The sequence below is a fragment of the Garra rufa genome, chromosome 16 (genome assembly GCF_049309525.1).
Source record: "Garra rufa chromosome 16, GarRuf1.0, whole genome shotgun sequence".
Taxonomy (NCBI): Eukaryota; Metazoa; Chordata; class Actinopteri; order Cypriniformes; family Cyprinidae; genus Garra; species Garra rufa.
In genome coordinates, this window is record NC_133376.1 from 34,001,402 (window position 1) to 34,018,399 (window position 16,998).

The 16,998-nt window shown below is 35.7% G+C and overlaps 2 protein-coding genes across 2 annotated transcripts; both read right to left on the bottom strand.

The window, feature by feature from the left end:
• Positions 1–2,486: 2,486 nt before the first annotated feature.
• LOC141287942 (uncharacterized) lies at positions 2,487–8,540 on the bottom strand. The gene is made up of 4 exons (XM_073820055.1): positions 7,949–8,540; positions 7,484–7,605; positions 7,282–7,337; positions 2,487–3,423 (listed from the first exon to the last, which is right to left on the bottom strand). The coding sequence occupies exons 1-4, from the start codon at positions 8,498–8,500 to the stop codon at positions 3,131–3,133; spliced, it is 1,023 nt and encodes a 340-aa protein (XP_073676156.1). The 5' UTR covers positions 8,501–8,540; the 3' UTR covers positions 2,487–3,130.
• Positions 8,541–10,555: 2,015 nt separating this feature from the next.
• yif1a (Yip1 interacting factor homolog A (S. cerevisiae)) lies at positions 10,556–16,856 on the bottom strand. The gene is made up of 9 exons (XM_073820056.1): positions 16,820–16,856; positions 16,478–16,516; positions 15,919–16,157; positions 14,490–14,594; positions 13,511–13,589; positions 12,923–12,980; positions 11,411–11,566; positions 11,223–11,316; positions 10,556–11,141 (listed from the first exon to the last, which is right to left on the bottom strand). The coding sequence occupies exons 2-9, from the start codon at positions 16,506–16,508 to the stop codon at positions 10,983–10,985; spliced, it is 921 nt and encodes a 306-aa protein (XP_073676157.1). The 5' UTR covers positions 16,509–16,516; positions 16,820–16,856; the 3' UTR covers positions 10,556–10,982.
• Between the last annotated feature and the right edge of the window lie 142 nt (positions 16,857–16,998).

The window sequence follows — 16,998 nt, forward strand, 5'->3', positions numbered from 1 at the left end:
TGTCTTTTAGGTTTTCCATAATGAGTCACACTGGTATGGCAGCCTTTACTTTAGTGTAGCTAGGACCAAGAACCACCCATAAACACATCTTATTTACTGCATTACACAACAGCTTTTGGCTTCTGGTGTATGAATGTGTTTGTTATACTGTAGCACATGGTCAAAATGAAACATTTTTGCTTGCACTTTCAAGCTGATTCTACATTTTAGTTAAATTGTGACACTGGACCACAAAACCAGTAATAAGGGTCAATTTTAAATTAAAAAAAATAATAATTCCTGAAGCTGGGTAAATAAGCTTTCCATTGTTGTATGGTTTGTTATGATAGGACAACATTTGGCCGAGATACAACCATTTGAAAATCTGGAATCTGAGGGTGCAAAAAATCAAAATACTGAGAAAATTGCCTTTAGAGTTGTTCAAATGAAATTCTTAGCAATACATATTACTAATCAATTTTTTTATATATTTATGGTAGGAAATTGACAAAATATCTTTACATGATCTTAACTTAATATCCTAATGATTTTTGGCATACAAGAAAAAAATATCATTTTCACCCATACAATGTATTTTTGGCTATTGCTATAAATATACCCATGCTACTCAAGACTCAAGGTTTTGTGGTCCAGGGTCACAATTCAATAAAATAATTCATTTAGATAAGGGTTAGAGCAATACTATTGCATTAAAACTATCACATAAATAGAAGATGTACTGAAAATCTGACCTGCCTCTCAGGTTGACCCACCTACATTACATCCTTTCAATGATATGGTTCAAGTTTGGGTGAGGTTGTGGGTTAGTCCTGCCAGACAATATAGTCTACCTATGCTGACAGCATATCCTGATAGTCTGAAAAGGTGTTACTCACTTTTACAGCACATATATTGCACTAGTAGTGCATCTGGACAGTTTTTATGCTTTATGTTGTACCTTCGAGTATGGGTCAGATTTTCAGAACACTGGCCTTTTTCTTTCAATTACCCACATTAGTGGAGGAGGCCACTGCAGAGCAGCCATTATCTAAAGGTTAAGATATGTCATTTTCATAAATGAAGCCATGTGAGAAGACAATAGTACAGTTGAGGTCAGAAGTTTACATACACCTTGCAGAATCTGCAAAATGATAATTGTTTTAATAAAATAAGAGGGATGTTATTTTTTATTTAATACTGACCTGAATAAGATATTTTAAATAAAATACATTTACATGTAGTCCACAAGAGAAAATTATAGTTGAATTTATAAAAATGACCCTGTTCAAAAGTTTACATATGCTTGATTGTTAATACTGTACATACAATAATAACAGCTGTATTATTATAATTGTTTTGTTTAGTGATAGTTGTTCATGAGTCCCTTGTTTGTCCTGAACAGTTAAACTGCCCGCTGTTCTTCAGAAAAATCCTTTAGGTCCCACAAATTCTTTGGTTTTTCAGCATTTTTGTGTATTTGAATCCTTTCCATTATCGACTGTATGATTTTGACATCCATGTTTTCACACTGAGGACAACTGAGGGACTCATATGCAACTATTACAGAAGGTTCAAACACTCACTGATGCTCCAGAAGGAAACACAATGCATTAAGAGCCGGGGGTGAAAACTTTTGAACAGAATGAAGATGTGTACATTTTTCTTATTTTGCCTAAATACCATATTTTTTTTCATTTAGTACTGCCTTTCAGAAGATACTTACATGTTTCCCAGAAGACAAAATACGTTAAATTTACCCTGATCTTCAAATTCTAAAGGTTTTCAACCCCCGGCTCCATCTGAAGCATCAGTGAGTGTTTGAACCTTCTGTAATAGTTGCATATGAGTCCCTCAGTTGTCCTCAGTGTGAAAAGATGCATCTCAAAATCATACAGTCATGGTTAGAAAGGGTTCAAATACACAAAAATGCTGAAAAACCATAGAATCTGTGGGACCTGAAGGATTTTTCAGAAGAACAGCAGGCAGTTTAACTGTTCAGGACAAACAAGGGACTCATGAACAACTATTACTAAACAAAAAAACAGCTGTGGATCATTTAGGTAACAAAACAGTATTTAGAATCAAGCGGATGTTAACCTTTGAAAGTTTTTTTTTTTAACTATTATTTTTTCTTGTGGACTATATGTAAACGTCTTTTATGTGAAATATCTTATTCAGGTAAGTACTAAATGAAAATAACATGCATTTTGTATGATCCCTTTTATTTTGCTAAAATAATTTAGCTTTTATTTTATTTTTCAGATTCTGCAAGATGTATGCAAACTTTTGACTTCAACTGTAACTTCACTGATTCACTCCCCAGTGTCTTCTAGTTAAATCTGTGATCTACTAAGAGCTTGCTGATTAAAACTAAATATGCATTCTCACAGGTTAAATCAGGCAAAGATTTCATTATAGCATTTAGTACTTTATTGCTACATGAGATACACATAAAGAGCATGGGGTCAGAGTGTCGTTTAGTGTCAACCGGTTAACATACTAAACTAAAAAAATAAACACATGAATAAAGCAAAATTTGACATGCATCATACTACACAGAAAACTAATCACTACAGAATGCTGTAGCATGACAATAATCAATAAGAAATACATGGTAAGATATTAATCTTTCCATCTACCCAATCTAACAGCTGGCAGTTTATCTCAATAATACTTGAACGTGTTCATAATTCTGAACAATTTCGTACTGCTAAAAAACATATTTTCTTCAAAAATCACATTAGAATTGTATCCCTCTAATTTGAATGTAGAACACAACAAATTATTAGATCTTAATCAAATCTTAATGGGAAGGACTTAGAAAATGGCATGGAAGTGCATAAATATTACCTTTCAACCATGACAATGAACAATAAATATTTTGTTCTTTATGAAAGCATTTTGCAGATGCTTTATCACCTATTACACACTTAATACCAAGGATACCCTCACAGTGCTGTTGTCAGACCATAGAAATGTCTTTTTAAATCACTAGATTGTTTGGAATTGCTTATGTTGCACCTTTTATGACAGTAAGTAAAAGTTCAGGCAGTTATAAAGTGCCAATAGTACATCAAGCCTAGAGTTTTCACAGTCTCCCCATCTCCCCATAAACCCTCCTTGCTTGTACACAGCACACACAAGTAAGCTCTCAGTGGTTTCCTCCCGCGAGGTCAAGCAGTGACCCTGCGGCCTCCTGAGCCTCTGCATCGAGCTGCAGTATCTCAACCGTCTCCAGGTCCAACTCAGTGTCTCCTGGAAGAACCAGGTACTGATACTGCTGATACTGGTAATAGTGTAACTCAATGTAACCGCTGTCTGCCAATGGATCCTTCTCTGATTCCTCGCCAGCAACCTCTGTCAGTTCCACAGACTCCATGGGGACCAGCTCCTCGTGATCTGGCGTCAAAGAGCAAGGCGGGTTTGAAGACAGAGAATCTAGATCTAGTGAAACAGTGAAAAAGAAAGTTAATGTGATGGAATTTAAAGGAGTGTACCATACCTGAGTTTGACAGTCTGCATATTTAGCTGCATTCACAAAAAGCACTAAAAATTCCCAGTTATTGCACTACTGTGTTATTAATATGTAATTAGTACAGTATGGTAAAAGATCTTTGCAAATGAAAAGAGAAAAACGTCTGTTATGCGACACTTATGTACTTAAGTGACCCTGTAGTAAAACAGCCTGACACAGAGAGGACGGTCATTATGTCAATGTGGCTATAGGTTGCTAGGGTAATGTCCGGCTGTTACTTTGACAACAGCTCACAAACATACCGTGTCTGGAAAAAGTGGATAAAGGCTAGCAAACAAAAAAGTGCTACACACTACCTTAAAGTTTGGGGTCATTGATTAAAGGTGACATTAAAGACATTTCTATTTTTAAAAAAAGCTGTTCTTTTGAAAATTCTACTCACTGAATCCTAAAGAAAAAGTATTATGGCAGAACAACAGTTTTTAACATTGATAATAATGTTTCTTGAGCAGCAAATGAGCATATTAGAATGATTTCTGAAGGATCATGTGACACTGAAAACTGGAGTAATGATGCTGAAAATTCAGCTTTGCATCACAGGAATAAATTATATTTTAAAATATATTACAAAAAACTGTTCTTTTAAATTGTAATAATATTTCACAACATTACTGGTTTAACTAAACGTTTAATCAAATAAACGCAGCCTAGGTGAGTATAAGAGACTTTTTAATTGCAGTGTATATGGGCCATTGTACAGAACTGGTTCAAAGTCAGAGTTGGAAACGTCTTGAAAAAAAAAAAATTCACAAATTTTGTATTATGCAAACTGTATAATATCCAAGGTACACATTTTAGTAATTGTGCAGTTAATTCTCATATTGTATTTTCAGAAAGTCTGGGAATATTTGTCCTCTCCCCAAATTTGTCATTACTGAAACACAGTAATATATAATTTAATTAGAAGGGTTATTTTATTACCATTTTTTCAGAGGTAAATCAATAACAATTACATTTTTAACAATATTTTGAGATTTTAATAATGTAATTTATGAGACTTGTTGTATTTTGAATCCAAATTTTCTTTGTAAAAGGCATAAAGCTGATCATACTGTTTTCAAACTTGAGAAATCATTACCAAACACTATCATAACATCTTAGTTGATAATTCAGAATACTTTATTTTTGACAAAACATCCCATGTTTCGGTAGTGACTGCACATTTTCGGTGGACATGATGACATGTTTTGGTTGTGACTGTTACGGTTGTGACAATTTTATAGGATAACACCCAAAAAAAACAAAGATTGTGTTACACATATGGAACACATAGAAAAACTCAATGTTATGGAATAACTCCAAAAATTCTGTTTAATTTTAGAAAAATGGTGTTCGGTAGTGACATTCTTTAAAGTTACACATTTTTCATACTTTTGAACACATTTACCTCAAAATTATGGGGCCTATCTACTCACCATGTAGCTACGAGAGAGAGTGACAAAGGAATACGTCCTGATCATAAATGTAGGGGTTTAGTTCAAATCAGTCTCAGCCAATGGACTAAAATATAGAATGTTTCAGTAGTGACATGAAAATCCAGGACACATTTTTTTTACATACAAGTTTCATTATTTACAAAGAAGATATAAAATAAATATTTTCTGAACCAAAAAGATATATTTTAAAACAACAGTGGAATAAAATCCAAAGATTATTTCAAACTTACTTTGATAAATTGAAATTTTTGGGTTAAAATTCGGGACAGCCACCTCCCAATTACAAGTACCCACTAAATGATGATTATATATATATATATATATGTGTGTGTGTGACCCTGGACCACAAAACCAGTCTTAAGTCGCTGGGGTATGTTTGTAGCAATAGCCAAAATACATTGCATGGGTCAAAATTATAGATTTTTCTTTTATGCCAAAAATCATTAGGAAAATAAGTAAAGATCATATTCCATGAAGATTTTTTGTAAAATTCCTACTATAAATATATCAAAATGTAATTTTTGATTAGTAATATGCATTGTTAAGAACTTAATTTGGAGAACTTTAAAGGTGATTTTCTCAGTATTTTGATTTTTTTGCACCCTTAGATTCCAGATTTTCAAATAGATGTATCTCGGTCAAATATTGTCCTATCCTAACAAACCATACATCAATAGAAAGCTTATTTATTGAGCTTTCATGTGATGTATACATCTCAGTTTTGTAAAATTTAACCTTATGACTGGTTTTGTTGTCCAGGGTCACATATATATATATATATATATATATATTAAGCTTACTGATATTATAAATATTATTGTTGGTTTCAATAGATAATAAAGGATCTTAGTAAACATCTAAGATTTGAATACTTCAATGCTTTTTAAATGTGTTTTTTGGCTTATAGGACAGCAGTTTGCACCAATTGTGTAGAATGGCCCATTTACTTCTACACTGTCTTTTAAGAACTGTTTTTACTATATATAGTATACTATAATCAGTGTTGTGCAAGTTACTTCCAAAATGTAATACATTATATATTACTAGTTACTGTCTTTTAAAAGTAATTAGTTACATTGCAATATTACTGTCTCTAAATTGTAATGCTTTACACTACTTTTAAGTTACTTCTGAGTTACTTTCATCAAAATATCCACAGACCGGTATGTCTATTAATGTTACGTTGTAGTTTAGGTTAAACAAGAACAAAACAAGAATGAAGAATTATAGGTTGCTAAACAAGCCAAAACAAATTAGGGTAAAAACGAAACTAAGCAAACGGCATTCTTCTGACTCAGCCTACCTCTCTCATTCGGCATGAATCCAATTAAATGTGTCCATATTCGTGAATGCCAAACTATTAAACCAGGATTTGTACTTAACGCGCTTAAAAAACATCCTCCTCACATGAGCAAATATGTGTTTGGCCCGAGCTCAGGCTGAACTGCACGGATTGTACTACGCAGCACGCACTATTTAATTTTACCAGTGTTTCTATATTTGATTGACTGTATTTTATTCTTATAATTAACAGACTGCAACGTTTGCAATGCTGTGTGTGCGTGAGGCGCCGGCGCAATCGAATAGCGGAACTACTCCATCATTTTTGGTCATACAGATCATTTAAAACTGCAGTGTGTTTATTTTTATTTCTGTCATCTCGGTTTCCTTTCCGTGAACTTTCGTAGAGCGCCGCTCCACACAAAACCACACTCAGCAGCATATGTCACTCAGTCTTTTCCTTTCGTTTTGAAAATCTGTTAATTGGGCTATTTATGTCAGATATATTTCGCGTATTCATTCATTTTATATACAGAATATGATTTAATAAAAACAGATTTTGTCATTTTAGCTTAATTTTTGTTGCTTGTCTGCGCTCGACCGTCATTTTTTCTCTTCTCCGACTCTGCAGCTCTCTTTGTTAGTTTAGTGTTAGTGGCACCAGTCCAGGTTTTTCCAGGAGTTACTCCTGCTATTCCTCCATAACGGGAGTGTGTCCATCTCATAAATGTAGAATCCGTCTCTGCAGTCATCTCAACCATCGAATTCCAGCAACAGGAAGACAAAATATTTTACTTGCGGACTTTTTTTAATTCACAAATTAATTTTGAGTTAAAATATGTTGATGTAACTTGCGTTACTGAGATTGTAACGAGTAATATTATTACCCAAATTGTATTAGTAATGCGTTATATTAAAGCGTTACAGCAAAAAGTAATAAACTACTGTAATATATTACTTTTGTAATGTGTTACTCCCAACACTGACTATAATTTTACTTTTTGTTAGAGCATGCCCATTCCAGCAGAGTTCAGTTCAATTGTGGCTTACCTGAAATTTCCATAGTCTCACCCAAGGTGTTCTGCCCATTATCAGCCGCCTCCAACCTGTTCAGAATGGAGGTCAGATATGCATGTAACAGTGTCATGATGAAAGAGTCATTTGTTCCTCTGACCTTGTGCATAATACATTATATAATTCAATATTAAGCCTCATAAAGGTGGTGCATCATAAGAAAGCAAATCAAACTCACAAAACAGGCTTGTTTAGCAAGTTGCTGTTGGTACGATGACAGTAATGTGTTTTCCTAAGCACCTCCAACAGCGCTGGGCGATATTCTGGACAAACACGCCATAGTGAGCCTTTTCCAACAGACTGCAAAATTAACAAAGCAGGAATATTTCATTAAACAACAAATCATTATATAGACTCAGACTTATATCCACCTTATTTTTCCTCTAAGAGCGGGTGCGGCCATTTGTAAATTTTAAGTCTCATCCGCATCCAGCTGTTTTTAGCTGTACAAAACAGCTTGTTTTCCAGCTTAATATTGCAAATTGGTGTGTCTTACCATCTTATTTTAATGTATTATCTTAATTATGAACACAATGGTTTGTAGTGAAAACCAGAAGTCTAGCACATTACCAGAAAACTTACATCCACGTTGAAAAATAAGGTAGATAGAGATCAGAAAATTGTGACTGGAAGTTTGACGCACTTGACTCTTGTCTCGATGTATTCGTTGGAAGCTCTTGCTCAAGGACAGGTTGTGTCGGACCGAGTTCCTCCATCCACCGGGAGCCTCTCGATAATAGGGGAAGTTGTCGACAATCCACTCGTAAATACCTTTTACAGGGAGCCTCTTCTCAGGCGAGTCTTCTATTGCCATGAAGATGAGACTGCTAAAAGAGTACGGCGGTTTGGCAGGGGAGGAAGGCAGCTGTTGGACAGGAATCGGGTCTAATGTCTGGGGCAGTGTGGTGATTTTAGGTAGAGGCTGGAGGGGTAAAAGGTTCCCTCTTTGATGCAGCCAGTTGAGGCAGGTCAGGTCATCCTGGTCAGATACTGTGGAGGGACTGAGGCAGTGTGACCCTCCAGGGGTTGATGAAAAGTGTAAATAGGTGGCTGGGGTGGTTGGGGACGAAGGGAGGTATGCAGGCAGAACAGCGGCAGGTTGTGGAAGAGAAGGGGATCGAGACAGAGCTTCTGAATTATTTTGAGGGGAATGTAGAGGAGAATGGGGAGGCAGTGCTTGTGTGTGTTTCTCCATCTGTCTCCCAGCTGCAAGATACAGGTCCACACATTCACCTGTCGAACTGTGGAAACACACAAACAGCGTAATATTAATGCATTGTCCATATGCACACTACCAGTCAAAAGTTTTTGAACAGTAAGATTTTTATTGTTTTTTAAAGAGGTCTCTGCTCACCAAGCCTGCATTTATTTGATCCAAAGTACAGCAAAAACAGTACAGTTTTGAAATATTTTTACTTTTTAAAATAACAGTAAAAATATAAAAAAACTATAAAAAATATTTTTTCCATTTGAATATATTTTAAAATGTAATTTATTCCTGTTGTTTTAAAGCTGGATTTTAAGCATCATTACTCCAGTCTTCGGTGTCACATAATCCTTCAGAAATCATTCTAATATTCTGATTTGCTGCTCAAAAACATTTATTATTATTATTTTGAGATATTTTGTCAATTTCCTACAGTAAATATATCACAGCTTAATTTTTGATTAGTAATATGCATTGCTAAGAACTTCATTTGAACAACTTCAAAGGCAAGTTTCTCAATATTTAGATTTTTTCCTTCCAACCTCAGATTCCAGATTTTCAGAGTTGTATCTCGACCAAATATTGTCCCATCCCAACAAACCACAAATCAATGGAAAGCTTATTTATTCAGCCTTCAGATGTTGTATAAACCCCAATTTAAAAAAAAAAAAATGACACTTATGACTGGTTTTGTGGTCCAGGGTCACATTAAAATGATTTCTGAAGAATCATGTGACACTTAAGACTGGAGTTATGATGCTGAAAATGTAGCTTTGATCACAGGAATAAATTACATTTTAAAATATATTCAAATAGAAAGCAGCTCTTTAAAATAGTAAAAATATTTCACAATATTACTGCGTTTACTGTATTTTGAAACAAATAAATGCAGGCTTGGTGAGCAGAAGTGTCGTCTTTAAAAAAAACATTAAAAATCTTACTGTTCAAAAACTTTTGGCTGGTAGCGTACACACATGCAAGCAAGCATGTCATTAAAAAAAAGCACAGAGTTTTTTTAAGTAGTTTTCATAAATAAACAAACAACTTCCTTAAATGTATTAAACCTGAAGGCTGTATAATTTCTTTTTCAATACTGAGGGCACAACGAGTAAATGATTGAACAAGGTAGTCAACCGAGAAATAACATACCATTCAGTTGGCGCTAAATAAACACGGACAGCTTAATGATAATTAATGCGAAATATGAATAAGCTATATGACATAATCTAAAAGATTACCAGTGTCACCTGACAAACACAGAAAGCCAAGCCACATGGTCTATATACACCTGAGAAAATGGCGCAAGAATATTAAGTTACATTTTGAATAATTACCCAAGCATTCATGCTGGCGTGAAGCCTTTATGTCAAGACAATAGAGCGGAAAAACTTACCTAAACAAGCAGAAATGAATTTATAGCATCCAATCTCCGATTGTGTTCTCTTATAAGTTTAAAGTTTCTGTCAAAGTGTTAAAATATCTGCAAAAGAAGCTGTTATGTCTCGCACTATCCCGTCCTGTCTGCGCTCTGTCCTTTCCCACGTTTCCTTGGAAACCAGAAGGACGCTTTGCAGCCGGCGCGCCTCCTGCGACCCCTCCTTAAAGAGACACTCAACGAGGGAAGGATAAAATGAAACGACTTTAGTTTTATTTTAGGCCTTAATGTTGGTCGTTGGTATTTATATATTTAGTGGAAACGCATTTTTATCTCTTATAAATCTAACGCGCTTTGCTCCAGAGTGGACGCAGCTATTTAAATTTGATGGGTTCAGCTTCAGGTCTCATCCTTGTTCAGCTATTTTTAGCTATACAAAACAGTTTTGCTGCTTGATATTGCAAACTAATGTGTCTTACCATATTAATTGAATGTATTAGCGTAATTATCAACACCCTGGTTTGTAGTGGAAACAGTTTTATAGTTTATTGCACGTTCTTATTCTTCTCTTTATTTCCCTAATGAACCGGACGCCTCACCCATAAGAGAAAAGGGAATATGTATCATAAAGTATTTTAACCGCCAAGATGAAAAAAATTCTACACACATTAAAAGTCTAAATTATGGGGTTTATTTTGCTATAAAGCAGAAAACATTGCTGTTCATGCACAGAAAACCAGAAAAAGAAGGACACTTGAGTTGACCATGTGTTCACCAAATGCACAAGAATCACAGCACAGGGAAGATAAATCGGCATGCCTCTTAAAATGACACAAGAGCAGTCAAACTGTAATTTTACCATTTTCTCCATGTGAAAACAACGGCAGAAAAACGCAATCCTGTAAAAATATTAAATTAGATTTTCAACAACTGATCTGCAGATGACAATGCTGACAAAGCCAATATCGAAGATCAGACCCACATGAATCCGTGAAAAACACAATCATGGTAAGCCACTTTTTTGTAACAATGCCAAAAAACATCCCAGTCCAGCATTGTCATTTCAAAGTTCCTTTATAGTATAAATACTGTAGGTCATCTGACCAGATGAGCGGTGAGCCAGTAAATGATGATTGGCTGGAAGGCAGCACATGCCACGGTTATGTACAAGCGAAAGTGGTGCTTTGCGCTTGCTCCTGCACCAATGGAGTCTGCTGAGAACGAAGACAGGATCTTCATTTTTAGAGAACGAACCTGAAATTGAAAAAACATATTGACTTGAAAACCTAAACATGTAAACATCATGTTTTGAATGCATTTCTAAACAAAACTTACAATGAAAAACATGAGGGCGCAAGAAGACCAAGCAAGAGCAACGAAGTAACCATCACTGCCGAAGAGCAGTCCACACAACACTGTGAAAATCATCCTGGAAAGCAAAGAAAAATAGAAAAAAACTCTTTAATGCTATTTAAAAACACATGATCCCTTATCATGCATCATAATATCCAACCAAAACATACCCCACATATTTGTATCCACTGTAAGCAACAAGGTCAAACGTTGAGAGGTCTGTGTGAACTGTGAGCAGGTAAAGACAGAGCAACATGACCAGAACTTCAATGATGATCCAAACCAGAGCTGTGCTTGCACACAAACCCAGAACCTCCGGACTGAACCTGAACATGTAGAGAAAACAAAATTATTAATTGTGTCTCATATACAACACTGTCAAAGGATTATGTGAATGTGGCAGTGCTTAAAGGAACACTCCACTTTTTCTGGAAATAGGCTCATTCTCCAACTCCCATTCCTCTTTACATTTTCCGCCAGTCTTAGTACACGATATAACTGCAGAAGAGTCAAGTTTTAAATCGGACAAATACTGAAACTCGTTGGTCATTTTTGAACGCAATGCTATTGGTCTAATAGGATTCAATGATCTATGCTGAGCTATGCTAAAAGTGATATCGCCAGAACAGGAGAGCAGCTGAATAGATTTAAAAATTGTAAAAATCAACTTATTAACTCAAGGGGAGTTGGAGAATGAGCCTATTTCCAAAAAAAGTGGAGTGTTCCTTTAAGGTACCGTTATGAATTCCATTTAGTAGGGTCACATAAGGGTTTATTGAATGTTATAGGCTAGTTTACTAATTAGATTATTTTATTAAATGTGCAAGCACACCAGCATCCATTAATGGTCCAATGAAGTGCTTTAAAAAAAAAACATGCAGCATTATTCTATGTCTTGACATAGTTTCAATTGAACCAGGAAAACAGGGTGGAACATATAAAGCAGCCCTGCCCTCTTTTTAAATTGCCAATAGCATTTCTTTTTAATTTGTTTTGAGCTCAATAAAGCCACATTTGACAGCATATGACAGCCACAATCTTATCCATATTGCTATAAAATATAGCATTCTGTGTGCAATTGTGTCTCTGGACCGGAGCAGACCGTGCCCACACTGTGGCAGATCATGCCGAAAGCGTATTTACACTGTCTGAATTATCTCCTATCCCCTATATTGTGCACTACATGCCATTCACCATACAAAACAATACTAATTCTGCGAACAAGTCACAGATTTCAGCCACAGCTTCAGCGTCTATTTATAGTGTAGGGGGCGGGCCGCTTCAGATTCAAGAGAGCATTTGATTGGACAGGAAAAGAAAGTTTGATGAGAAGCTGAAGTGCAGGGTAATGTCATCAGCAGAAGTTAGAGTAGAGACTGTAAGTTTTGAATGCTTATGTCTTGTAAATGTGAATTTTGTCATTGTTTTGGAGCACACTAGCTTTACAATAACCTTAAGGCTAGTCTCAGTCAAACGGCCTGGCCTTATGGGCGGGCCTTGGCCAATTAAAGCTGCCATGAATTCCAGACCTTCAGCCGTCAGTCTGAAGGTCTGGCTACGCGAGACTACCTTAAGGCTAACATTTCCATAATAAAAGCCAAAAAACTTCAATTTTGATTTTATAAGGACTTTAAGTGGAAAAGTCAGTGTTTTTTTTTTCTATAAAAATAACTATTACTCACCGTTTCTGGATTCCTAAAGCCATTCCAGCCAGTAAAATGTAGGTGATAAAAGCCATTGCTAGATGAAAACAAAAACGTTTGATGATGAAATCAAAAGTCAAGCGCAGTCAATGCAACAACTCTGTTAATTCACAGATGCATGGTTTCTAATTTTACTACATGGCAAATGCATTGCAAGCATGGTACTGTTGCTCATTCTTAATGTGCATTCTTGCATTAAATCCTAGTACCCTTGAAATGTCTGTGCCATTACAATTAGTTATTTTTCAGGTAGCCAGCTATAAATATGTTTATAAAATCTAAGTTGCTCAACAAGATTCTCTTCATCTGATGTTCTGCCAAGACCTGAAAAGTGACCTGGCGAACCTAAAAAAAGTGTAAACTGGCTGTAGGAGAAGACAGATTGTGGAAAAGTCTACTACAGTGGCAACAAAATTGAACTTGAGATTGCATTTACATATTGCTTGCTTAATGTTTGTTTTGGGCAATAAATAAACTTTCTAAAACTATTTGCATGACTATTTATAATTAATGCTGTAAGGACAGATTTTGCCAGGATGCTCATTGTGAATAGTAAATATTACTTACTGGGTATGTAAAGATCTGGAGCATTGACATCAAGGCGTGGTGTGAGAGGCGTATCCCTGTGGTAACGTACTTCCCAGTCCTAAAGATATCATAGCAAACATTAAAAAAAAAAAAGTTTATAATGAACCTGTTTAACGAAGTGTAAAGTAAACCTTTTAAAGCCAACCCTGGGTATTGAAACTTGCATGGCTCAATATAAAGTAAATGGCGTATAACGTAAATCCCACAAGTCGTCAAAATGCCCCCAGATATCTAGTGAAATCTGCGCTGAGAAACTGACAAGCATCGGCATGTTTACATCCTGCCAGGATGGCATCTAGCATTTCTGGTCTCTGCCATTTGTAAGCTCTTTCTGTAGCTGTGGTCTACTCAAAGGCATCAGGGCTAAAGTGGAGAGAACAAAGACGTGGGTCTTTAGGAAGTTTTATTTGTCCACAGGCATCTTCCCATTCTTTTCTCCTCTTCTTATTGCTAGGAAAGCAGCGATAACTTACATCACTCTTGTTGCCCTCGACTGAAAATTACAAGAAAGCCGAACAATGTGGTATTGTGTCAGTATTTTATTTTCTGAGTTGTGTAGCAGTAAAAATAGAAACAGGTAGCGCCAGTAGCTCACAAAGTGCGTAATAATCACTTCCCCCGTAGTCCAAAATATGTATAAGATGTGGATTTTTTTTTTAAATAACAAATCTTTACTAGGTTTTCTACTACATATTTTTATTTAAAAAAAAAAACATTTATTTTATATTAAGCCTTAATACCTATATAAGTCTTAATACCTTTCCCTTTAAATTTTGCAATAACTTAATAGATCTGGGTGATTCAAGACAAATTTGATCATTTAATTTATAATAACGTGACAAGATATTTAACTGTTTAAATTAACTTTTTACACTATATTTAATGCATTTTATATTTCAGAATAGTTGAAACAAAAACATTAATCATCTCTTTGATTCAGGAATATTTAATATTTTACCTGATGTGTGTACGGGAACATGAGAAGCAACAGTTTCTTCATAACATATTTGGTATCAACTGCAAAGAAATGCTTCAGCTTGTTCACCGACATAAACCGGTTGATCTGCGGATGAGATTATAAGGTGGGAGAAAAATAAAATCAATTACACAATAATTATTCATTACTATATACATAACAATCATTATTATAATCATTAACATAATAATGATACCTTAAAGGAACACTCCACTTTTTTTGGAAATAGGCTCATTCTCCAACCCACCCCCCGAGTTAATAAGTTGAGTTTTACCGTTTTGAAACCCATTCAGCCGTTCTCCTGTTCTGGCGATATCACTTTTAGCATAGTTTAGCATAGATCATTGAATCCTATTAGACCAATAGCATCGCATTCAAAAATGACCAACGAGTTTCAATATTTGTCCTATTTAAAACTTGACTCTTCTGTAGTTATATCGTGTACTAATACCGGCGGAAAATGTAAAGCTGCGATTTTCTAGGCCGATAAGGTTAGGAACTACACTTCTATTCCGATGTAAAAGTCAAGGAAGTTTGCTGCCGTAATATGGACGCAGCAGGCGCAGTAATGTCACGCAGTACATGTGCAAATGCTAACCTAGCTGGGAACTAATTTCAGGCTCTGCGTGATATTACTCTGCCTGCTTCGGCCATGTTACGGCAGCAAACTTCGTTGACTATTACGCTGGAATGGGGGTGTAGTTCCTAATCTTATCGGCCTAGAAAAATCACAGATTTACATTTTCTGCCGGTATTAGTACACCATATGACTACAGAAGGGTCAAGTTTTAAATAGGAAAAATATCGAAACTCATTGGTGATTTTTGAACGCGATGCTATTGGTCTCATAGGATTCAATGATCTATGCTAAGCTATGCTAAAAGTGATATCGCCAGAACAGGAGAACGGCTGAATGGATTTCAAAACAGTAAAACTCAACTTATTAACACGGGGGGAGTTGGAGAATGAGCCTATTTCCAAAAAAGTGGAGTGTTCCTTTAAAGGGATAGTTCATCCAAAAATGCCATTCCAAACCCATAAGACCTTTGTTCGTCGTTCATAATACAAATAAGATATTTTTTATGTTTTATTCAACAAGAACTGTTTAAGTTATTTTAGTTTTTTGCACAATAAATATCTATTCTCATAGCTTCATAAAATTACGGTTGAACCACTGATGTTTGACTATTTTGTCGATGTTCTTGATACCTTTATGGACCTTGACCATGGTAGGACTCTTGATGTCTATGGAGGGTCAGAAAGCTCTCAGATTTCATCAAAAATATTTTAATTTGTGTTCTAAAGACAAACAGAGATCTCACAGGTTCAGAACAACATGAGGGTGAGTAATTAATGACAGAATTTTCATTTTCAGCTGAACTAACCCTTTAAGTTAAACATGGCATCTCACCTCTTTGTTCACAATAACCTTGCCTTGATTGGCAAGCGTTGAGCCATACATCATGGCAGCACTGGCCACTGGATCTGCAAAGAGGTTTCCCACTGCAGGCTCTTGACCTGCTGGTGCTTCAGCCATATTATATCCTGAACTATAATAGTCCTGGTTGTTCAGGGGTGCAGGCCCAGAACTGGTGTCATCAAAAAGAAGCGGACCTCCAGTGGGTGGAGATGCTCTGGCTCTGGGTTTTGCTGCATGGAGAAAATAAATAAATGAAATTGTTCATGCAACAACAACAAAAACAAAACTATGATCATAAGACTACTTTTTTCTCCATTTCATTTTTTATGACATGTGAGCAACACATACTAATTACAGTACATGTGATGTGGCAACGAGTTAAAGAGTTCACCTAGCACATTATCAAACTAAGATATCTAATTAGGTCTAATCAGTTATTTTACAGTACTGCTCGTGATGTAATCAATTCAGGCTTATGTTAAAGTACAGTATGTTGTTGTCCACGTATCTCAAAGAACAACAATCTTCTGCTAAGTACTTTCATACGTACTTGCCCGGTATCCATGCTGCTGGAAATCCATCTTCTCTGCTGTTTTGAATTCCAAAAAACAATTTGATTAGCTTCAAATCTGAAATCCAAGCGATTCAATTCAACCACTACGTTAATATGTTACATCTGATGTCAGCATCAGACTACTATTAATACACTAGCTTGCTATGTAGCTAATCTGAAAGATGCCTAACAAAACATGCCAGATTTAATCTTGAATACGGTATTAGAATGATTACAAAATCACTTATTTTGATGCGGATACAAACGATCGGTAGTCAACTGTAATTTAAATCTGAAATATTGTTTTCTAAATAAGTTCTCGTGTTAGCTTATACTCACAGGTACGCCTTCACCCTTACGCCCGCCTCGTCTCGATTCTCATTGGCTGATGGGAAATGTGCCTGCGTGGCAGAGATGATAAACATCACGATTTGATTGGTTAAAATGACGGTTTGCGTAGACTGTAACTCGTACATTGGATTGGCTGAAAGCAAGGCAATCAAAAAGAAAGCGGTGCT

Excerpts from the sequence above, each read along its gene's own strand:
- yif1a (XM_073820056.1), bottom strand. The coding sequence starts at position 16,508 with ATGGATTTCCAGCAGCATGGATACCGGGCAA. Across the intron at positions 11,567-12,922 it reads GCTTTAGGAATCCAGAAACG|GTTCAGTCCGGAGGTTCTGG; the intron begins GTGAGTAATAGT and ends CTACATGTTCAG. Across the intron at positions 11,142-11,222 it reads GCGCCCTCATGTTTTTCATT|GTTCGTTCTCTAAAAATGAA; the intron begins GTAAGTTTTGTT and ends TTTCAATTTCAG.
- LOC141287942 (XM_073820055.1), bottom strand. The coding sequence starts at position 8,500 with ATGGAGAAACACACACAAGCACTGCCTCCCCATTCTCCTCTACATTCC. Across the intron at positions 7,338-7,483 it reads TTGCTAAACAAGCCTGTTTT|GTTGGAGGCGGCTGATAATG; the intron begins GTGAGTTTGATT and ends CATTCTGAACAG. Across the intron at positions 3,424-7,281 it reads TGAGACTATGGAAATTTCAG|ATCTAGATTCTCTGTCTTCA; the intron begins GTAAGCCACAAT and ends CTGTTTCACTAG.